We start from the raw sequence: 24823 nt of genomic DNA on the forward strand, positions 1-24823 counted from the left end.
TATTTAGATCCCTAATTCCGTATATAAAATATATCAAAGGTTTTATTCTCACCTCAAATTATTTTGAACAATGTTACATTTTCTAAAGAAATAATGAATAAGTCACAAAGGGAAAAAAAAATCTGTGTATGTTGGAGATTGTTTTAAGATCAGCAGTTACCACTTTTAGAGGCTATTTTAAGTAATCTTATCATTAATTACCTTGTGTTTTTTCAGAAACTTCAGCAGCTCGAACAATGAAGTCCCGCCAGGCAGTGTCACGTGTCAGTCGTGAGGAACTGGAAGACAGATTTTTGCGTTTGTGTGATGAGAACATTTTACTTAAACAGCATGCCCGTAAGCAAGAGGATAAAATTAAAAGGTTATGATAAAAAGCTTTTAGCTTTTTTTTCTTGACTCTGTAAAGTTTGGAGGACATGCTTTTTTATAAACTTAATTGAAAACCCCACCTTCAATCTTTTTTAGAACAGGCAGGTTGTAAATAAATTGAATTTTTAAAAATGGAAAATCTTACAAAGTAAAATAATAAACTAAAAAGATTGTATTTATGTCTAAAGTTGCTATTTGAAAAAGAGCTAATAACTAAGTGCCATGAGTATATCATATCTATAAATAACTTTGGTTTAATATTTATGGTTTAAAAAGCAAATGGCCAAAGCATCTGTTTTTTAAATGAGACCCTGAAGCCCTATGGACTCCCTTCGTGTCATGACTGTAAAGGAAAGTTTTAAAAGCTAATTAACTATTCCAACTTGTTAGAATGCCTGTTCCCTTAAGATTTGGGATTTATTAATGAAAATATCACTGCAATCTCTGGAACATATTTAACTTTGCTTGGGTTAGTCTCAGTTCTATATTTATATCAAAGGGTCTCTACTGTTTCTGCAAAATACATTTTCACTTTTGACTTGTATACAAGTCAAAATTGAAATCATGTCTTATGAGTAGTTATTCTTTAATCTTTTGTACCTTTAATTCTTATTCAAAAATGCCATGCCTATATTCTGAATGTATGGGATTAGAAGCAAAAAAGTGCATGCATATTTCTAAGTGTGAACAACTCTGTATTCATATTCATGTTCTAGTTTCAAAGAAAAGTAAGACAGCTATTGAAGAAAGAAGATAGGGTTGTTTGTTTTCTGCTTAGAATTCATCCTAAAGAAGTGATTTCCCATTTACTTTCTACTCCATGAACTTTATTTTCCAACTCAGGACCTGATTAGTGCAGGCCTTATTACTTTGAATTGGCTTTTTTCTTTGTGTTTTGTTTTGTTTAGCCCATCCTAGGCTTGAACTCAGGGCATGGGTACTATCCTGAGCCCCTTCATGCTCAAGGCTACCTCTCTACCACTTGAGCCACAGTGCCTCTTCCAGCTTTTTCTGAGTATTTTCTTGGAGATAAGAGTCTCACAGACTTTCCTGCCTAGGCTAGCTTCAAACCATGATCCCCAGATCTCAGCCTCCTAAGTAGGATTACAGGTGTGAGCCACTGACGCCTGGCTTTGAATTGATTTTTAAGTCACAATAATGACTATTTTAAGTTACCTGATTCCCTTTCTCTGTCAATAGCACTCCCATGCTAGCCAGGAAGAATCAGTATATAATCTGTGATCTCTAAACTTTTTTTTTCTTTATAAGCCTAATTGATCGGTGAAAGAACTGAATTCACAAACTTGACTTCATTAGTAATTTGTCCCAGCCAGAAAATAAAGTACATCTTAATAAAGAGCCATGTAGTTTAATGGGAAAAGGACAGGGGTAGAAGTCAGTTTCTATGTAGGTGTTATATCTCTGCCACTAGCCTATGGTATGTTAAAGCCATTTGACCTCCTGGGATTTTATTTTACTAAGCTATGATAGTAGTGATCCAATGAACACTTTGATCCAAAGCTCTAAATCACTTCTCAATCTTATATCACTGACAATGACTTAGATACATGGGTCAGACTATCTTTAAATTCACCCTTAAGATGTAAGTAGTATCACTTTCTCTTATGTAAAGGCAATACTTTATAAACTGGTTTTGCAAGTCTTTGCACTCTATCACATCTCTTTTTTTTTTTTTTTTTTTTTTGGCCAGTCCTGGGCCTTGGACTCAGGGCCTAAGCACTGTCCCTGGCTTCCTCCCGCTCAAGGCTAGCACTCTGCCACTTGAGCCACAGCGCCGCTTCTGGCCGTTTTCTGTATATGTGGTGCTGGGGAATCGAACCTAGGGCCTCGTGTATCCGAGGCAGGCACTCTTGCCACTAGGCTATATCCCCAGCCCTCTATCACATCTCTTATGATTCATTAATATCACAAAATAATCAAATCAAACAAACAACCTATTTCCCTTCTGGATCTATAATCTCTTGCTTCCAGACAAAAAATAATATTCAAAAAATTTATTTGAGCATCATATAAAGATTTTCAGGTACTCTATTTCTGTGTTTCTCTTGCTTCAACAATTAGTCATTCATTTTTTCCAGATAATGACCTCTTTTTCATATTAAATCTGTCCTTTCGAGTCTAATCTGTATTTCTATGATAAAGTCCTTCTTTAATAGTTGATTCAAGTATGTAGGTTGACATCTCATTTGAAACCCTGTTACTATGGATAGAACATTGGGTGAGCTTGAGACCTTAATTCATCAAAGCACAGGTTACAGTAGGGATTTTTTAGATTATGATACCTTGCCACATTTCCCAATGATAGATCATTCTGTGGATTAGGCAAAAAGGGAAATAATCATTGATTATTTTACTAGGATGTTTGCGGTACTCTTGAATCTTGGTTTTTATTATCCTATATCCCTTATAAGGCATGCTTAATGGATGTGCCTCAAGGGAAAGAGAAAACAATCTTAACTGATTATGTTATGCATAGCTCTCCCTGATGCCACATGCTGTAGGCTGAGTAGCCAGAAGTGTAGATAGACATGTATTACTACCGCATTTACAGAGGACTCTGTTTTGGGGGGGGGGGGGGGGGGGGGGGTTGTTCTATGACATCCCAAAGCTATTAAGGATTTTTTTGTTCTCATAAGTAAAAGCTTCTGTCCATAACCATGCTAAAATAAAGTAACTCCCATTTAAAGAAAAATGAAGTGTGTTTTCATTTTCAATCTCCTGTCTGGGTCTTTATAAAAATAGATTCACTATAAACTAGAATCAGCTATTGAAGATGTGCGACCAATTTTGTAAAGTCTTGAACTTGTGTCTCTCATCAAAGCCACCTTTTCTTTCTTGTCCTGCCAAGATTTTTCCATTCACTGTCAGGCATGTTTTCCGTACGTGTATATTACATCACCCCCATGTGCCCTTTCTGTCTTTTGTTCTGTCCAACCAGTTTTTATCAAAACTTAAAAGAATCAAAGGTATAAGCTCCTGTGATGTCAAAAGAACAACATATATCTAAATTTAAAAGTAGAATTAGGATTTATTTTTGCATCTAATTATTTTCTGCCACTAAACAGACATCTCTTGATCACTAAGTAACATTTAGTGGCACATTTTGGTTTCTTTAGAAATTTTTACTGGGCTTTACATGTGTGCATCAGTGAATTTGAACCTATTTACATTATTAATATTTCTTAGTTCTACAGAAAATGGAAAGAACATATTACCTAAATGCTGTACCATCTTAACACACTTTTCAAAAGTTTTAACTTACTGTGGATTGCAGCTATAACCCACCACATCCACAATCTGTAACTACATTTAAGTGCATACAGCATTCCTATATAAGGTCATGCGTTAAAAATTGCATTTCAGGAACATATGGAGTAAATATGTGTCCTCTCTTTACTAACCTTAAATGATAAGCCTTAGGAAACTGTTATTTGTCAGTGCTATAAAGCAGATTGTTGCCCAGTGGTTTCAATTATCATCAAAGGATTCTTCACAGGCAGTAATAGTTACATCAAAACCTGAAATTTATTATTCAGGTTCTGCACTGAAGTCTTCACAGTGATTATGTTTCTTTCAACAGAATGCATTTTATGCTGACTTCTCACATTCCTTTTCATCTTTTTATTATTTCCCTAGAATGGCCACCAAGTTAATACGGTTAGTTAATGACAAGAAAAGATATGAGCGGGTTGGTGGCGGCCCCAAGCGGCTGGGACGAGACGTGGAAATGGAAGAAATGATTGAGCAGCTGCAAGAGAAAGTTCATGAGCTTGAGAGACAAAATGAAGCCCTAAAGAACAGATTAATTTCAGCCAAACAGCAACAGCAAGTCCAGGGTTACAGACAAACTCCATACAACTATGTTCCATCTCGTGTTAATGCTGGGCGGAGAAAAGCAAATGAAAATACAGGTTTACACGAATGCCCCAGGAAAGGTAAAACAAGGCTTATGTTGAATCTCAAACCTTAAAAGTCTTATAATATATTTTTCTATGCAGTCATACAAAGTTTTATTTCTGTGTTATCCATGTTTTAAAATGTCTTCAAAAGGAGAAAAATAAGGGAGGGAGCTTATTTGAGGACTTGCTTTTTGGTGTTGTGATTATTTCATTACCAGGCATGGTGCTAAACTGTAATCTCAACTACACAGGAGACAGAAGCAACAGAATGAGGATTTCAAGGTCAACCCAAGGAGTTAACAAAAGATATGCATGAAAATAAGTAAAATGAGTTGAATTTGAGTTCTTGGTTCTCTACTTACTAGATGGTGAGGTTGGACAATCTTCTAATTATTCTGAATTTGAAATTTCTTTCCATATAAAATATAAAGAATTGAAGTCAATGACCATAAAGATCTCATACATCTCTAAAAATAATCTCCTATCTCAGTTTATTTTTAAAATGAATAACAAAAACTTACTCAAGATGCAAAACTATTTATTTGTAGACAGGAATCAATAGCAAGCCTAAATTCTTTCTACCCTCAAACTTACTATAATGAAATCAGAAGTAAATAAATATTTTAAATAGCTTGTTTTAACTGCAATGACTAGAAGAGGAAATAAAGTGTTAGTTCTAATTGATTTCTGTTTGGAATATGCTTGACATAAAGTTCAAACACCTTTAGAAGTATAAAAAAGTAATGTAAAACTTTAGTTTCAATTCACTGAGGAAAAAAAAAAAACACCATATGAGCAGAAAGGGCGAAAAATTTGTTGTAGTTTTCTCTCCAAATCAAAATGTTAACACTGTCTCCTCCCTAGATAGTGTTCCTTTGAAGTCAATAGGGCCTCCACACAGGCAGGAGGCAGCTGCAGGATGAAAGGGCTTGGCTCTTCCTAGCTATGTGAGATTGCAGTAGACTTTGAATATAATCAAAGTAAGCATAATGAATTATAAATCAGAAAATGCCTTCTGCCATTAGTTAATTTTGTATGGAGGCAAGCTTGAGCATTCATCCTCATTTTCCCCATCTATGAAATGGACTAATAAGAGATCAGGTAGCACTACTCTAATATTTTTTAACTTTAAAACCATCATTCTTTCTGAACCTTACTTTTGCTGTCCAGGAACATAATTGAGCAAGTTGCTGTTTAAGGCCTTCAAGTTCTTTTGTACTGAAAAGAAAGTGCAAATTTTAGACTAAAATGGCAAGCTAACATAGTTTAAATTACTATTTAAGTAAAAGATTGATAGAAGTTTCCCTTTCATTAGCCATTGAACAGTAGTCTTTAAAAATGTGACTCCAAGGCTTACATTTCTATTTGCATTTGTGTTCTCTTAGTGATTTATAACATTTTTTAACTGTTCATAGAATTTACAAAGCCTTATATATATTTTTTTAACTTTTGCTTTTTTTTTTTTCTTTTTTATTTAGTACCAGTCCTGATCCTTGAACTCAGGGCCTGGGCATTATCCCTGAGTTGAGTGTTTTTACACAAGGCTAGCACTAGAGCCACTACTCCACTTCCAGCTTTTTTATTTATTTATTTTTTTGGTGGTTAATTGGAGATAGAGTTTCATGGACTTTCCTGCCCACGCAGGCTTTGAACTGTGATCCTCAAATCTCAGCCTCCTGAGTATTTGGGATTACAAGTGTGAGCCACTGGCTCCCAGCCCAATAAATACATTCTTGATCAGTCTTTCTGAGTAAGTGATTTTTTTTTAAATTTTTTTTTTTGCCAGTCCTGGGCTGTGAACTCAGGGCCTGAGCACTGTCCCTGGCTTCTTTTTGCTCAAGGCTAGCACTCTGCCACTTGAGCCACAGCGCCACCTCTGGCCATTTTCTGAGTAAACCTTAGGCAAAATTGATACCTTTGCAACCTTAGTATACTCTTTACACTGTTTGTGAGGCTGGGATTTAGTCCAGATTTGTCAGGAATATCTCAGAACGCCAGACCCTCTCTGGCCACAGGCAGCCTGGATCCTCAAGCTGCTGTATGAATACTGTTGTTCTCTATTTGTGACTTTGGATAAAGGATGGAAAATACTGGCTTAGGTGTAATAGATGTAGATAGACATCATTCTTATTGTGGAGAACCAATAGAAAAAAGATTTTTTTGGAGTGTGTAGCATTTAAAATGTACTCTTTATACAAGACTGCAATCCCAGCACTTGGTAGGCTGAGGCAGGAGGATCACAAGTCTAAGACCAATTTAGGCTACAGAGTAAGGGCCTGTCCCTAAAACCACACAAATAAATAAATATTTACAGTGTGCCATGAAACTAAATTTTAAGATGTTTTGTGAATATATCCTAATACCTCACTTTTCTAAACAAAATCTTCTCTATACTTCCATTTACCTGAGACTGTTTTCCATTTAAAAGTCTCAGTTGTCCTAGTTTACCTTAAACTCTAATAATGTGACTATTTTACAAATATAAAGTATCTCGTTATTTAAAGTACATGTAGTTTTTAATAATGGGACTATCCTTGTAAACATGCATGTAACCATTTTTTCTTAAGAGACAAAGTCCTCTGTGTTGTCCACCTCAGCCTTGAACTCCAGGTTACAGCAGTCCTGCCAAGTCAGCCTCCCAAGTAGTTGAGATTACAGGTGTGAGCCACACCCAGTGCATATAACTATTTTTATAAGAAACTCTAAGTGCAGCAGGGAAATGTTTTATTTAAAGGAATCTTATTGATCCTTTCTCCAAACACCTTTGTTTAAATATGGATTTTCTTAGTGAAGTGGAATAATAAAACAAACTACAGGAAACATTTTGACTTAAACATATCAAAGGGTGAAGGGAGGAAAAAGGATGTGAATGGTTAATTTAAAAATCAAAAAAATTATCAGAAGCACTAAAAGTAATCAAGTTTTTGAGAATTTTTCCTTGTGAAGACCTGAACTGAAAACTACAGTTTTTTAAAATACATTTTTCTCTTTCAGTTTTATTTATTATTTTTTGTTTGTTTATGTGATACTGAGGAATTGAACCCAGTGTCTCATGTATGCTAGGTAAGCACTCTACCACTAAGCCACATTCTCAGCTCCTATAGGAGTTTTAAATCTTAAATTGAATCAAATTTTTTGCAGGTAATTTGCTTTCTAGATTAGAATTGTTACAAGGACAATACTTCTTGCTTCATTTTATTTACTACCTACTGGTAGCTAAAATCTAAAGCCCCTGTTGGCAGTGTATTTCTTATCTTCATACTATAGAATCTTTGAACATATATCTTTTATCTAAGTAGAGATTTTATTATATTATAAATACCTTTAAGATAATAAATCAACTATCTTTCTTTTCTGCCTTCACTTCTGTAATCATATTTTATTACTTTACTTTTAGGTATAAGGTTTCAGGATGCTGATGTACCAGAAACTACACAACCCATGCTTACAAAATATGGCAATAGTTTACTTGAAGAAGCCAGAGGAGAAATAAGAAATTTGTATGTATTCTTTTTCATGGTCATTTTAGAACTTTGTTTATTGATCATGTCTTATTTTGATCCTTCCCTTTCCTTTATTGTAAACAAGATTGGAATATGTGTAAATAAGTTGCTTCATGAAAATACAGCTAGTTCTATGAAGTAATAACAGGTATTATATGACATGTGTTCAGTAAAATAAGGGGAGTGAGCAACTTTTGTCCAAATGTACCAATGCAAGGATTTATAGAATAATCATATGACTATAATTTGGCCGCCAAAGAAATGGCATAGAACCCAATCATTTACAATAATAGAAACTTCAGAGATAACACCTTCATTCCCAGAAAAATCACAGATTTGTTTTTGTTTCAGGGATAGGGATTGAAATAACTTAAAAGTTTGAAGTTTTCAGACACATATGGATGTCAGATTTTGTTTCCTAGTTACTCCACAATGCTTACATTCTTTATCATGTCATAGCTGCAAGAAAGTTTCTACTGCCACATTTAGCTTTCTTTTTCAGTTAATCAGAGCCTCATGGTTTCAGTGTCTGTGACTCATACAAATGAAGATAAGGTTCCACCTTATTTTCAGGCCTTTACCTGGATCATCATTAAGGAACTACACTGAAAAATGAGGAAACAGCATGATTCAAACAAGTTTCAAACTTTAGATAATTGCTTAAAATAATATGAGCTTAAAATATTTCCTTTTGAATATATTTTCAGTTAGAGTAATGATTAGTCTATGAGAAAATAAGATCAGACATAAGCTCATTGCCTGTTAATCAGCTAAAAAGTCAGGGTGAAAGCCAGGTGGATCAAGCCTGTAATCCTAGGGACCAGGGAGGCTGAGATCTAAGGATCAGGATTTGAAGCCAGCCGGCAGAAAAGTACGAGACTCTTATTGACAATACTCAGAAAAAGCTGGAAGTAGCTCTGTGACTCAATTGGTAAAGCACTAGCCCTGAGTATAGAGAGGCTCAGGGACAGTGCTCAGGCCCTGAGTTCAAGCCCCAGGACCGGCAAAAAAATAAAAAGCCAGGGTGAATACCACTTTCTGAGGCTCATTGCCCGGGGATACTGCCAGGCATAGAAAAGGTAAATTAACTAAGAGATTAAATTGTGTTTGGTAAATTTCCTGTCATCTCTCTGATGCAGGCAGTAATGCATATGTGAAAGAAGGAGGCATTTAAACTCTCCTAAAACCAGATTGTAGAGTACACAGTAAGTGATCAATACTTACTTAATTTAATTGACCCAAAGTGCAGTCTACTGCCTTGGACATCGTCTCAGAAAAAGCAGTATCTTGAATTGTTCCATATGTATTTCTAAATTGGCACATTCAATCCATTATTATTCTACTGTGTGCAAAGGCAATTAAGCTAAAACTTCTACTTGTTCTTTATTATGAAGACTATCTTCTGGTACTGATTTAACATGCTACAATTTTTTCCTCAAACTACAAATTCTTATAAAAGTTCTTTATTTCAGAGAAAATGTTATTCAATCACAGAAAGGCCAGATAGAGGAGTTAGAGCACTTGGCTGAGATCCTGAAAACTCAGTTGAGGAGAAAAGAAAATGAAATTGAGTTATCTCTTCTTCAGCTTCGAGAACAGCAAGCAACAGATCAAAGGTATGCTAGAACAGAAATATCACTTTGATAAAATCAAAATTAATTTATCATTTAACAGGTTCTTCCAGCCTACTCAAAAAAATTCTGTCTTTACTTAACCTATTTTTTTAACATACTCCTGCTGTAGACCTACTCACTGCTATTTTCTTTAATCTGCCTTGATTTTCAGCAGCTTCTAACCCTCATCTTTTTGCCTTTACGTGTGGCATTTACCCTGAAGTTGACATTATCTTATTGTAGCTACCAAAGGAAATAGAAGTGACAAAAATTCAGCAGTTGACATAGTTGGTATATAAGTCTAGCCTTTTTGAAGATTTTTTTTCCACCCTTAGAACACTTGTGGTTGTAAGTATTTGGGGTAGCAGTCTGTGGATCCCAAAAAGTTGTATGTTCTCCTGATTATCAAAGTTTATATTGAAATGTATTGATTGTTGTAGATTTCCTTGCCACCTGTGCATTTTTGACATTCTATTAAGTGCAGTCTTTTCATTCATATCCTCCTTTGTCATTTAAGACTTTGTTTACCCTATTCATTCTTGAATTATCTTCCTATCTTTGTGTGTGTCTGTGTGCCAGTCCTGGAGCTTGAACTCAGGGCTTAGGGGATATCCCTGAGCTTTTGTGCTTAAAGCTTATGTTCTGCTGCTTGAACCACAGCTCCACTTCCAGCTTTTTGGTGGTTAATTGGAGGTAAGAATCTCACAAACTTTCTGCCTTAGCTGGCTTCAAACCATGATTTTCAGTTCTCAGCCTCCTGAGTAGCTAGGATTACAGGCATGACCCCCCAGCTCCTGACTAATAAAGAATATTTATATTTTAATAGTTTTTATATTTGAAAGATTGAAAAGCATCTAGTAATTTTTATTCCTAAAGAGTTATTTATAAAACTAAATTATATAAGGAAATCCTAGTATCTAGTGACATTATATACCCTCATAAGTGAAGAGCAACAGAAATATGAATGTTTTTGAGAATTACATTTAAATTAGAGGATGTAATTTAAACCCTGGCCTTAAACCAGCTTGAATGCCTAGTCATTAACCATGGTCCCCTGGGAAGAACTGATTGAGACTGTGCCTTCTTGGAAAACCAAGAAATGATTTCTTGTCGAGAACAGTACCGCAGAACATACCTTGGCACCGAAAATGGTATTGTAGCACAATTATCAACAGCCATACTTAACACATTATCTAGATATAAAAATTCACATGAGCCAAACTCAAGTTTGGGGCCCATCTCTATTAGCTGTTAGGTACAAGCTATCAAGGATTCCTTTCCTTGCTATATTGCTCAAGTTCCCAGATTATATCCCAGATGGAAATAAACATGTCAGTCCTAACCTTTCAGTGTGAATTGAAAAAGAAATCCAAAAGATCTTCAATGTTAGTATAGAGCAGCAGCAGCAATAATCCAGGATACATGCTTTTCTACAGTAAATATTGCCAGCAAGAGGCATCGTCATGTACACATAGAAGAGTTTACCTCAAAACCCAGACTAAGGCTTTTCTTAGTAGCAATATTATTCACATAAAAAAGTTTTTTAAAAGCAGCCCTTTGTTGCAACACCAAAAATTAAAGCCAGAAACAAAATTAATTCTATAGGCAAAGGAACTTCTACTGCAGAAGCTGAAGAAGTAAATCAATTGGTACCGTACCTTACAGATTTTATAAAATGAAAATGTACATATTATTTGCTTAGAAGAAAACATGTCAATAGTAAATAGCATATTATCTCCTAAAAGCGTTTTTTAAGCTGAAGAAGTAACTTAAAATAAGGATCTTCAAGACTTTTTTTTAATGTTTACATGTAACTCAAAATTTTGTGTAACACCAATTTTTTAAATGAACAGAAAACTATTGGAAAAAATGTTGGAGAGAAAAACTTGGTATAATTTACTGTAAAAAAATCATAAAATGGAAAACATATTTGAAGTTCTCCTTCATGGATACATTATTTTAGATTTGAAATTCTAGAAGTCTGATCTGGATGTTGGACCCCTTGTTCGCAAACATGAACCTAACATAGTTGTAATCTTCGAATGGCAAAGCTTGATATTTATGGCAAAGAGCCCTTTCATAGAATATTATAGAAACTCTCCGTAGTATGTGTTTAATAGACCAGTTTGGTTTGGCATCAGCTTGACATAAACTTTTGGTTATCCAAATCCCTTAATTGCTTTGAAGTAAAAGCCCAGTGCTGCTCTTTATTATTAAAATCATGTTTTTTCCTGTTGTTGTGGTCTATTTTGGAAGGCTTAGTTGTGATTTTTGCATATGTTCTACATAATGCCTCATTAGCAAAAAATCTTGTATCATTTACAAGTAGCCTGAATGTCTGTTGTTTTGAACAAAAATTCACATTAAAATTTAAACAATATAAAAATGCACATTTTCTGCTTATTAAAAAGGCTGTCTTAAATTAAGTGCAAAGCAGTAACCAGTGAACACATGTATATGAATGTTAAAATCAGGATGATTTTACCTTTTATTGACTTTTCAACTCCAAAATATTTATACTCTTAGCAATATGTAATTAGTTTATACTTAAAAAAATAGGGTGTTTACCTTCCTAATTAAAAATCATGTGTCTTATTGTCCCAGGGGAGGAAATTAAACTCATATATATTTCAGACACTGACTTGCCCTCTTTACTTTGGCAGACAGTGGACTGTCAAACCTTAAAACCAAGAGGCATTTTGTAGCTATGCATTATAAGAAACAGCTTGCCCTTGGAGCTCACTCTGTCCCCTCTGCACAGACAGGATTACTTCCTAATACTTCAAGTTCTCTCCCAGTTTTGTTTTTCATTTTGAAAAACAGCAAACACAAAAAAGTGGAAAGACTAGTATGGTGAGCAGTCACATACTATTCACCTTTTGGCATATCTGCATATGGTACAACAGCCTTTTTCTACACTCTGCATGCTGTACTTAGCCCTTTTTCCCCTTTTCTCCTCTCCCCTCTCCTCTCCTTTTTTCCTGTCCTCTCTTTGCCTTCCTTGTTCTTCCCTCCCCCTTTCTTTTTTCCCATTTTTTCTTCCCTTTCTCCCACTTGGGAGTGAGTTACATATATCACCTCACCCCTTGTATACTTCTAAATGTCTTCAAGAAACTGAGACATCCTCCTACATAACAGCTGCTCAAAACATTTAACAATGAAGAACATAGTAGCATCGTCTAATACATACTCTCTATCCAGATTTCCAACGGCATTTATAACTATTCTTTTTTAGTAACTGGCCTTGTCTTGTTCTGTTTTCTTTTGATCTGGGATCCAATCGATGATCATCTGTTGCATTTAATTGTCATGTCTTTTAAGTTTCCTTTATTCTAGAAGGGGTCCGCCTCTTTTCCAGCCCATTGACAGTTGTTTGCAGAATGCCCCTCTATTTGGATTTGCTGAATGGCCAGCCTCATAATTTAGAGGGCACATCTGGTTCTCTGATGAAAGTGATAACTGGGCCAGGGATAACCATGCAAGCGTTATTATGCAGAAGGATGATCTGGCATTTTTTTTACTAAGTTATTCAAAGTTTCATTGTTTTGAATAGCTTAGAAATTTGTCCTTTGACAGCTATTGTACTCCAATGCCATGTTTTTACTCTTGTGTTTTGATTATTAATGTAATATTTTAAGAAACTCTTGTCCATCTGAATGTTTTTGGATAATAGCTTGACTTTTTTTAAACCAAATTTTATATAAACCACAGAAATTATCCCAATTAACTGTAATTAGTATATTAGTACATAATGGCACTGGAAGGACAGTTAAAACTAAGGGACACCTTAAAAGACAAATGCAAGTTAAAAAGAAAGGGAAGAATTTAGTTCTTAAAAGTCGATTCAAATGTTGTCTCTATCACTTAAGAATCCTGACCAACTTCTTTACTTCTCTGAGCCTTAGCTACCTGAACTGTGAAATGAATACATTGGCATGGGTGAGTGGTTCTCTCCTCTGTTAACAACTCATTTCCTCCCTAAGGTTTCATCAGCCCAACCCTTAGATTTAGTCAGCCTAAAACTATTACTCAAAAGATTCTGTCCTTTGTGTCTTAGAAGAATTTGACCCAACTACTTACTTCCCAGAGTCTCAGCCTAGCTTCTATGATACAGTTGCTGCTTCTAACTGCTATTAAATACTTAGTTGGGTGCTGGCCAGTACAAAACCCTGAATTTAAACATCAGTACTAGCAAGGAAAAAAAAAAACTAAATGAGGTTAAATATTATAACACACTAGTCTCAAAAACTCACTTCTTTTAGCTTTGTAATCCTTGTTCTAATAAAGATTGAAATGTTGTTGGGGCTGAAGAAGTAGAGCGACTGGGGAATGAAATATATGAAACTTTCAGCTGAGCAATGACTTTTGCTCCTTAAGCTTTTATATTAGACTGTACATTACAGAGCTCCACTGAAGGTTTTGCCTTCAGTGTATCTAGGGTTTTAAGTTTCTGGATTTATTATGGCACCCAGTAGCAAAACTGGAGTCAAGTGTTTTCAAGGCTTCCATTAGAAATTCTTTTTCAGAGTTTATTGCTTGACTGTTTCAAATTATATGAGAGAAACTTGGCACACAGGTTTTTGAGCTGGATTACTTTTTTCAACATGAAATCTAATTTATTTTAGTTTGTTTTTAATCTAGAGATGGGCCAACAGTTCCTCTCATAGTTTTGAGACGAGTCAATGGTAATTTTAAATCATGTCTATAAAAAGAGAGTGCAAAAAAGTGCATTTTCCAACATAATTTATAGTTTTGTCCAAAATCCTTGATGAAAAATTTGAGAAATTTTACAAAGCACTTAATTAGTATGCTTGATATCTGTTTGCAAATTACTTCACCATGTGTAATATAGCATGTACAAATTGGTGCATGACTGTCACAGTTCATCTGAATGTTTTATCATGCAGTGTTCTTTCTTTTTAGAATGTCAGCATCCTAAAGATTTGGTGTTCCATCATAGTGTGTGGAAGAGTGCAGAATTAGATGTATTGTGGAAGATGCTTAAATATTGCTAATAAAAGTAGCCTTACATCTCTTCTTCAAAAGAGACCAACCTAAGGCCTGCCTCCATGAACATCAGGGCCCGGGACTGTCTATTCAGTGATAAAGTCCCTATTGCTTCTGATGTCTTTCTCACACTCTTACCTTCTTTTGTAACCTGTCCTTACTTCTTTTCTGTCTTTCACCCTTACTCTATTACCAAATTTGGTCTTTGTGAAAATTAAGACTTGTCAGGTGTGAAGTGATCTCACTATACCATCTTATAGACCATACTACTGTTACCACATTGCTGGTTTTAACTTTATATCTCAGACCAGCACTTTTATCTCTGTAAGTTATCCTTAACTTCTCATCTTTCCTCAAAGAACATGCAGTAACTATCATATGAAATGTCCATCAAAGTAATGCTGAAAAAATAATTATTAAAGACTTGTAGATTTCACTTTGTCTCAAAATTGGTAGACTCTGGAAAATTGACTTTTTTATTTAAGGTACCATGTAATTATTGCTATTTTCTAAATTCTGTTTATGGTATATTTGTGGCTGTTGGGCATTATTAATGTAAAATATCTGGGCACGTCTCTTGTCAGAATTACAAGAAATGGAAGCTATAGGGGGTTTAGGAAAATGTTCAACAAAGCATCCACAATTAAGCCACTGTAATCTTTGAAATTTACTTTCCTTTGCCTTTGAAAGAAAGTTAAAACTTACAACCTGTTTCTCTCTGTGGCTAATGAATTATTAAGATTTGCTTTTTACTAACATTAAGCTATAGTTGCTTTAAAATATATTCAATTTTTCTTGAAAATATCAACTGTTTGAAAACAAAGTGACAGAAACATTACCTACCACTTAGCCCCCAATACTGAAAAAAAAACCCTGAGATATGACAAAATATTTTAAATTATTTGAATCATATTCTCTCTTTGTGTAAGTGCCACTTGTTACTGAGTGAACAAACTGAGTAATTCTGAGGAACACGATTAAGTTATATTTTGGCTTCTAACATTTTTTTTCATATTTAGGATGAAAATAGAAAGTAAATATTTATACTTTATTTAAAATATATTCTTACCTTCATATTATATATGTGAATGAATGTAATACTGAGGGAAATAAAAGAGTTTACTGTTTTATATGTGTTCAGAACTGCTAGATAACATGTTTTAGACACATAATTATTTTAACATTGTGTTAAGGCTGCATCCTGGGCAAGATCCAGGTTCTTGGACTTGTTTATCTTCTCCATGAGGACAACTGACTGTCCAATGCCAAAATACAATGAACTTTCAAATATCAAAGAGGCAAAGTAAGTATTTCAAGTCCTCAGCTGGTTTACAGATGTGTAAGCTTTGTAGTCCATTTGCTGGTTCCAGTAGGGCATTGTGACAATTTTTCCAATATGTGTACATGAGATAAGTTTTGGAAGTAAAATCCCTTATTTTAAATACTGAAATGATTTTCTGAATTTTAATTTGTGCATTTATTTTTCTTGAAAAAAATGGACTCTTAAAAATCAAGCTTCACAGCTTTAAAAATACATCTGAATGTAAACCATTAAAGACCGGTTTTGTCGAGAAAATAAATGCCTTTTGAAAACAGGTATTCATTTAGATCTATGATTAACCTTTAACAAGATCTTCCTGTTAAATTCTACATGTGCTTTAATCTCAGTAGGAAAAATACAAAATAGTATTGCAGCATATAGGGTTTCTATGTACCCTGTGGACATCAAATAATCTCTTGCAGCTAAAGGCACATCTGCAACATATTTAAATGCCAGCTTTGGGCATTATTACTATAAAATGCTAAGTCACTTTTTTTGGAAATATTTTGAAAAGTTTAAACTCCAAGAGGAAACTCCAATAAATGGTAATCTTATGATACCATTTTGCTTCAAGGGAATGGTAGGAATATAAATGGCTATGTTGCATATTTTCTTTTAGGGAAAAGTAGCATTCATACTCGTCCTCCTTAAAATAAATGTCAAATGTACTGGTGGAACATTTCTATGCTAAAAACTGATGTCTTTTCATGCCATCTTTCAGGATATTCTACAGTGACTTTAAATCCATACTATTATTTGCTGTACAAAGGATATTACTGTCAGGTTTGGTGACTTTGTTCACACATGACTTGTTTATACAAGTTTAAGAATGATTTTTGGTTGGTTTTTAAATAATAAATGTCTTACATTTATAATAATCTGAAAATCTCTGACTTATAAGCAAGTATATAAATATTTTTTCAGGTAACATTAACTGAAAAGTTGAGATTAACTTGAATTTTTTCACTTTTGCCTCTCTTTCTTAAATGCAATTTTGAAGATCAAATATTCGGGACAACGTAGAAATGATTAAGCTTCATAAACAGCTAGTTGAGAAAAGCAATGCTCTTTCAGTAATGGAAGGAAAATTTCTTCAGCTTCAAGAGGTACTGTGATATTTTATTATAATATATAGAAGAAAAGGATCCAAAAATAGTGTAAAGTTGTATCTTTAAGAAAATTATAACAGTAAAGAGTAATTTTAAGATTGCCCATTTTATTCTCAATTGTGTAATTTCTGTTCACATATTATTTGTAACTTAATAATTAACCGATGAATTATTTTTATAAATCACCATCATCTTATAAACATGTCAATCATAAAGTATCTCATTAAAATGTATTCTTAACCCTTTTCCCTGAGTTTATTATGGGCTCATATCGCTGGAGATCTCACTTGATTTGTGTTTTCTTCAGTTGTATGCATTTATTAAAGATCAAATATAGACCTGAGTTGTGAATAGGTCAGTAATCATGTTCTTTTAAATCCTTCTTTGAAGTAGGCTTTGTTATGGTTTCATTTGGTCACCACCATTATCAGAAAACATCTGAGTATCCACAATGTCATCTGTCAATATCTTTATTTTAAAACTTAACAATTCAGTTTGACAATACTTAGTGATTCTTCAACCTCATAGTTATTTTTTATATCACTATGGCCCCACAGAAATCGGCGCCCTCCTAGTTCTTGGCACTGAATAATTAGCATAGGCTCTGGAATTAATGAACTACAAAATATTCCAGATGTGCAGAATTTATACTAAGCATTACTTTCTTTGAAGTACTGAAGCAGGAAAGGCAGTAAATTGCTATAAAGCATAGGGTTATCTGAAGCCTAAATTCACTGTTGTCTTTAAAAGTTCAGTATTTTTCAGTCATATTCTGTGTAGTGCAGCAGGAACTTCCTTCAATAACTACCCTCCATACAAATGTGTGAGTTTGTATAAGGGGAGTGGGAATGATAGCACGATCTGCAGTTAGATAAAAGAGAAAATTAAAAACACACATAGTTGAAAGCAGTTTCAAAGATGAAAAATTAAGGAGTTGAAAGAATATTTTAAATTCTCTTATCAGTGTTTTGACATTAACAGTTACTTTGGGTATTTGTGTAAATACCAACAATAACAGTATCTGTCATAATACAGATAAATCACTGTTTCAGTTCCCCAAAGATGTAAGTTTAAGCCAAGAGCCTCAATGAAGTGAAAGGCCTATAGGAAGTTCACCAAAGATAATAGTATACAATAATTCCAGGATTAATGAAAACTAAACTGATGTAGCTAAAATAGCCATATTTGGCGTTTTTGTCATTGTTGTTTTATCATTACTGTTAGTGTTATTAGTTTATGTGTCTCATCCATGCATGTATGTATTATTAGTTGGGGTGTGGGGGGGGGCGGTTATTTTTCAGGGGAAGGATTAGTTAGTTTACTGTAGTGGGTAGGTTCAATGGTACTGAAGTTTCAACTCAGAATCTCTCACTTGCTAGGCAAGTGCTCTACCACTTGAGCCATATTCCCTCTTCCTCAATCTTAGCCATATTTGTTTTTAATATAACATATTGTTATTAAGACATTATCACTTCATAATTCAGATAATGAGTACATTACTTTTATTGAACAGTATCACTCCTCTGCTTTTCCCTAGTTTCCTTCTCCCATCTCTGCCCACAAGTTAACATAGTTCATTTCCATTTGTTTGAAATAATATAGGAAAACTTTCAGTAGAACTTAAATGAATTGTTGTATAATAAGATATTGCATGTTATGGCCATATGATCTCTATGGAAATTTTTTTTAATTTTATTGTAAAGGTGATGTACAGAGGGGATACAGTTATGTAAGTCAGATAATGAGTACTTAAAAAAAAAGTATGTGACATTTAATTGTATAAAACTGACTGAAGCATTTTCATAAATAGACCATCTTTTAAGATTAAGAAGAGCTTATAACTATTTTACTGAATTAAAATTTTTCACTTGATAATAGCAAAAGCTAAATATTAAAGTCTGTTTACTGGGTAAGATAGCACATTCTGTTAGTACACATCAGTAATCAGCATTTTTGAACCATGCTGTAGCACTTTTAGACAACATGTCCAACCATTATAACCATAGTAAAAAGAAAAACGTTATTGCTAAAACCAATATACTTATTAGTGACAATAAACAAGTTAAAGCTATCAAATAAAGGACAGGGAAGTTGTATTATGTGACTGTATAAGGTAACTATTTTCCTCTTCTTAGGTTGAAAGTGTTGTTCAATATCAAATAAGTAGTGCACTTACATTGTGGAAGGCAGGTTGATGGAGAAAGCTATAGTAATTTATTTCAAAGCATTATAGAAAAATAATGCTTCAGTTTTCTCTTTTTTACTTTTAGAAGCAAAGAACTCTCAGGATCAGCCATGATGCACTGATGGCAAATGGAGATGAGCTAAATATGCAACTCAAAGAACAACGTTTAAAATGTTGCAGTCTTGAGAAACAATTACATTCCATGACATTTTCTGAAAGAAGAATAGAAGAGGTAAGCTTCCAAAGAGTATAGCCAATTGTTGCATTAAAACTTCACTACTTTGAAGTTATACTTCAAAATTCTAATCACATATATGATGTTTGAATAAAATATAGTTGTTAATACAATATATGAGTGGCAAATCCATGTCCACCATACTTGGAAATGTCTGAGTTCTACTGTTCATCTGAAGGATTGAAGATCCTTGCATAAAATGAAAACATAATATCTAATGCCAGATTGCCTATGGAACTTAACTTTCTCACCCATGACAGCTTATTAGTCATTTGAGACACACACAAAAACAAAATTATAGAAGTACATCTGTTTTTGAGGAAACAGTTATGTTCTATAATATCTACAAGTTTGTGGATTTATTTGAGCTTTTTTTTCTAAGAAGTTTCTTGAAAATTTGCCTATTTTTGTTGTTACTCATGTCTCCCAAGTAGCCCAATTTTTTTTCTGCCATCAGTAAACTTATTCCTAAGGAGAATCGAAGTAAAATAACATGCTTTCATTCTAGTCTATTCTGGGGAGAAGCTTTTGCTGTCTCTTACTAGCATCCAAATAGAATTTTGTGACTGGCGATGAATTTTAAAAATACTCTTATCTAGGGAAAAAGTTGCAATGACAAAATATATCTAAGAATAATACCTTAAATGCTAAAATATAAAAATCTGTATTTGAGTCATAAAGATATACAGTATAAAATCTATATTTTAGTCATAAAGATGTAATTATGACTTTCAAGTTTATTTTTAAAAATATTGTTCATATATAAAACATTATATATAATCTTATTTATGTACTATTTGAAAATTTCAGGTAACATGAGAACTTGTACCTTCAGATTCAGTAGTGATTGACACAATTTGTTTGAACCATGAAGTTCAAGAAAAGTTAATCCCTTTATTTTTATGAGTCAGTTGAAAATTAATACAAAATGCACATAATGATGGAATTCATCATGGTGGAAAGTAAAAAATATTATGTTTCCCAGGACTTAACAGCATGCTCTTAACACATTCTTTATTGAGTCCTAGCACATGTTGCCATAAAGCCGTGCGTACGTTTCTACTAAATTAGAACAGGAATATTAATTTCATGTTTATTTAACAACTTGGGAAAATCAATGCTGAATTAAATACAGACAATGTAAGTGGTCTAGTTAGTAGCTGCAGTTCGGAAGTCAAGATTGAAACGCTTTATCTTCTCTCAGTTGTTTTACCCTTATGTACTGTTACATGATAGTCACCTAACTTGTAATTTTATCTTCACAGTTTAAAGTGTAAACTGTTATACTATGGAAACTCTTTGTAACTTTATTTTCATTTTAGCTGCAGGATAGAATTAATGATTTAGAAAAGGAACGAGAACTTTTAAAGGAAAACTATGATAAACTTTATAACAGGTAAATCATGATTCCATGTGTTCTTTCATTCTCTTATTTGAGCTGTTTTTTTAATCAAAGCATTTACTGTCAGAATATGTAATATTGATTGAAAATTAAGAGTAGAGGATAGTAAGAAATATGTGTTTTACAAATGAAAAATAATTTCCAGTAGTCTATTACTGCTCAGAAAAATCATCCTATTTTGTCACAGTAACCAGCAGCCCTTTCTTGAACACAAACTATGGCCTAGCAGACACCGCTAGGCAGTCTGTATTCACTTTAATAAAGTCCTCATAACACTTTGGAATGTGGATATTGTAAACATCCAGGTTGCAGACAAGATAAAACAGAATGAAATAACTTTGAGAGAAATTTTTTACTCTTAAAGGCCTGAAGTAATAGTTGAGTCTCTTTTTGTCTCGCCACTGGGCTTATTACCCAAGAATGATTATGTTGGAAAGAACAAAGGTGTTCTCTCTGTTCCTTATAGAGAGAAACACAGCTATCTTAGCCCAAGATAAATGCTAAATGTTGGTTCTTAAATCTGCTTCATAGTTATGGTATTTTAGAAATTCCTTCTGGTAAGGTTAGAAACAAAATTTTCCCCCTGCATCTAAATTTGATTGATACAGTTATCTCTCTCTTTGTAATTTTAAAAGTATTTTCAGTATATGTGCTAGTAAAGGGAAAATACAGGTTTAAATGAAAGCAAACATACTGTATATTTTATATATACATAATAAATATATATCAGATACTCAATCTCTTCTATCAATTATATACTGGAACCTCAGAAAATAACCATGTAAGCTGCAAATACATCTAACTTTTTAACTATATGTTATGTTTTATAAATTAAATTTACACTTTTGAATTAATCTACCTAAAGAAGTGTAGGTGTAGCTTTTATTTTGCTTACTTTGATACATTACCTAAGTTAATGTTAAATTAATAATTATTTCAGTTATTTGTGTCATTTATAGTGTTTGAGTGTCAATTTTGACTTTTTACAATGGCTCAGTATTAAAGGGTTACCATCCGAAGGATACCATGTTAAGTAGTATTTAGAGCCTACCAACAAGGTGAATTAGCTAAAAATCTTTATGTGGAATTTGCTTTGGATCTCTTCCCAGATCATTTTGCTTTGAGGTTTATTCTGGTGCCTTACTCATCAACTGTAATTAATTTTTCTTAAATATTTTGCCTCTGGTTTTATATTTCCATCTCAATAGAATAATGCATGGATTTTTAATTATAATCTAAAAGTTATTTAGTTATGTGCTTACATACAGATTGCACAGCCCCCGGTTAGATGGCAGAAGAGATAACTATCTGGTGTTTCATAAATGAGAGATTGAGACTGCAGAAAAAATGGAGACTTGAGCAGAGTCACACAGCAATGCTAAGACTCCAGTTAGAGGACATCCTTTCAACTCTAAAGATTGAATTTTTTTCCCTGGTGCCTCGCTGTGTCTTTTAGTTGTGCTGGAAAATTGTTCATGTGAAAGGGAAGCACATGAAATAGGGAACTGTCATACTTTCAGAAATAGATTTCTATTTGTCTTAAACATCTTGTGATTTCAAAATAAGTGCCCTTTGTCCCTCCTAAATTTTCTACTTCTCCCTAAATTGAGAATTTACTGAAAATACTTTCCTGAAATAAAAAGCATCAGACTTAGCTGGGACTAATACATAAATGGAATTTTGACAAGACATGTTTTTCTCATATTTACTTAATCACCATAAAACTTTATCTTTCCATATTAGAAGATGATCTAAGAGTGTAAATCTAGCTTTGAAGGCTTTTTTTTTGTTTTATGCCTGAGCAACTATTTTTTTCTGTCACACTGAAAACAGACTTCAGTATGTTGTTTATACTTGAATTTATATGAGGTACATAGAAGTAAATGTGTGTAATGAGTGTCAAAACATTTAATGTTAAAAAATGAATGGCATGTAAGCACAAACCCAACAGTACATGTAATAGTAATAGAACTATCAAATTCACTAATTTGATTTTTTACAAATGTATGTTTTCAGAAGCATGGTGGGAAAAACTTCAAAGGCACCATAACCCTAAGATTATTTCACAGCCCTTTTGTTTCATTTCACTATTATTCAGCACTGCTAGCAGCTAATGTTTATCAAAAAGTACATATACTCCTTGCTTGGGAGTCATTCTGGTGGTATATTTTAAAAAGAGCATTTGTTTGTTATTCAAAATTGGCTGGTTTTCAGGAGAAAAAAATGTAATTTGCAGATTGCATTCTCATCCTTTCTCAAATGAAATTTTGAATGTGTTTATTACTTGACATACGACATACTAGAGAATCGTGTGGTAAGATAAAATCCTCATGTTAGCATGAGTTTTCTAATATGCTAAAGCATTTTTTATATAATGCCAAAACCTAAGTTTAAGAAATGTTGAATTTGAAAATTCAGAATAAGTTTTTTGCAATTAAGTATTTAGTCAGAGAGAGACTGCATACCATAAGATGGTAAAACTGTGTTCCATTTTTGATGTTACTATAACTTTGAGGGTCTGTAACTAATAAATTTGATATATATATAAATAACTTAGAAAACTTTATAAAATGTAGTTTTTATCACACTTTTAAAGCCTCTTGCACATATCCAAACATGCACACATCACTACCATCCAATTCCAAGTTAGTTTGAAGTTGGGTCCAGAGACTTTTTTTGCCAGTCCTGGGATTTGAACTCTAGGCTTGAGCACTGTCCATGGAGCTTCTTTTGCTCAAGGCTAGCACTCTACCACTTGAGCCATAGCACCACTTCTGGCTTTTTCTGTTTGTACTAAGGAATTGAACCCAGGGCTTCATGCATGCTATCACTCTACCACTAAGCCACATTCCCAGCCCCAAAAACTCTTGAAAGTGACTTTACCCCAAGAACAAGACTGATCTAATGTATTTTTTTATTTTTACTTAGTTTTTGAAGATTATTATAACCCTTTTAAGAATTAAGTAGATCAGATTTTTTGTTGTGCTACTCATCCAATATTTGAAATTTAAGAGCACTGCTGATCAGATCACTTGTAGACTTTTTGTGTTTTTGTTTTATAAAGAGAGGACCTTTCTCCTTCAGTCTTCCTGACTGAAGTACCTATGGATTTCTTTATGGATGATTTAAAATTTGCTTCAATGTCTTTGAACATTGGAATAAGTAAAATTTCTTCTGTTAGGAAAAAAGAAGACCTGAGGATGGAGAATAATCTTTGGCCTTTTGTTTTGAGCTTATTGTCTCTTTGATCAAGGTGTGTGTGTACAGTATGCTGAATGCCAGTTGACATGCCAGTGACCACAGGCACCAACAGCACAGGCCTTCCAGGACATACTGTCATTTTATCACTCTTGTAACATCATGTGACAGCAAAATAGGTACAGAGACTCTTATTCTCCCATAGTTGTCACTGATGGCAATATCTGACAACATTTTCATGAATAAAAAGCTCTTCAAAACTGTTCTCATATGCAGATTTAATCATGTATACAGCCCTTACAAAGAAAATGGAGCCAGATGTGGCTCACCATTTATAGTTACACAGATGGCTCCAAGCATAGAGGAATACAGTAAATTCAAAAGGAATTCCTCATGAAACTCCAGTGGAATGTAATCCTAAATTTAGAGGGAAGATAGCAGTGGACTAAATTCAGATTGACTTATGCTGATTTACACTAGTATTTTGTGGGTTTGGAAAAACCAGGCTGCTAAATTGTTCTTAATTTAAACACATACAGCTTCTGATGTTTCTGCCAGATTAGCTGTTGGTGATCTTTTTTCTGGTACTAATGCTATTGGAACACTACTGTTTCTCATTTTTGGCATCTGATATAATGTATAGTTGTGCCTGTTTCATCATGCTAATTTTTTTCTAGTAATGTATGTTTTTAATACAAGACATATACATACATACACAGACATATACACAGACATATATTCACATTCATGCATGTGTATGTACATTTGATAGATATAATTTGGCCAGACACAAATTACATTCTTTTTGCAAAGGAATGATTTTAATATTTAAAGTGTGTGTGTATATATATATATATATATACACACATATGTTATTTGGATTTCAATTAAGGTAACTGTACATTTGATAAAATTAACTTCAAATATTGGTATATCAAATCCATGCCATTTTTTAATCCAT

At 33.6% G+C, this 24823-nt stretch overlaps 1 protein-coding gene across 4 annotated transcripts in view; it reads left to right on the forward strand.

The window, feature by feature from the left end:
* Positions 1-24823, forward strand: part of Rpgrip1l (RPGRIP1 like) — a 94817-nt gene that overhangs the window by 4450 nt on the left and 65544 nt on the right. For all 4 annotated transcript variants that reach the window (XM_048355588.1, XM_048355590.1, XM_048355592.1 and 1 more), the window contains 7 exons: positions 217-361; positions 4027-4325; positions 7687-7789; positions 9265-9408; positions 16734-16839; positions 19113-19259; positions 20585-20658. In XM_048355588.1, coding sequence (XP_048211545.1) covers positions 217-361; positions 4027-4325; positions 7687-7789; positions 9265-9408; positions 16734-16839; positions 19113-19259; positions 20585-20658 — 1018 coding nt within the window. The remainder of the gene's footprint in view (positions 1-216; positions 362-4026; positions 4326-7686; positions 7790-9264; positions 9409-16733; positions 16840-19112; positions 19260-20584; positions 20659-24823) is intronic.

Source organism: Perognathus longimembris, chromosome 10, assembly GCF_023159225.1.
Source record: "Perognathus longimembris pacificus isolate PPM17 chromosome 10, ASM2315922v1, whole genome shotgun sequence".
Classification (NCBI taxonomy): domain Eukaryota; kingdom Metazoa; phylum Chordata; class Mammalia; order Rodentia; family Heteromyidae; genus Perognathus; species Perognathus longimembris.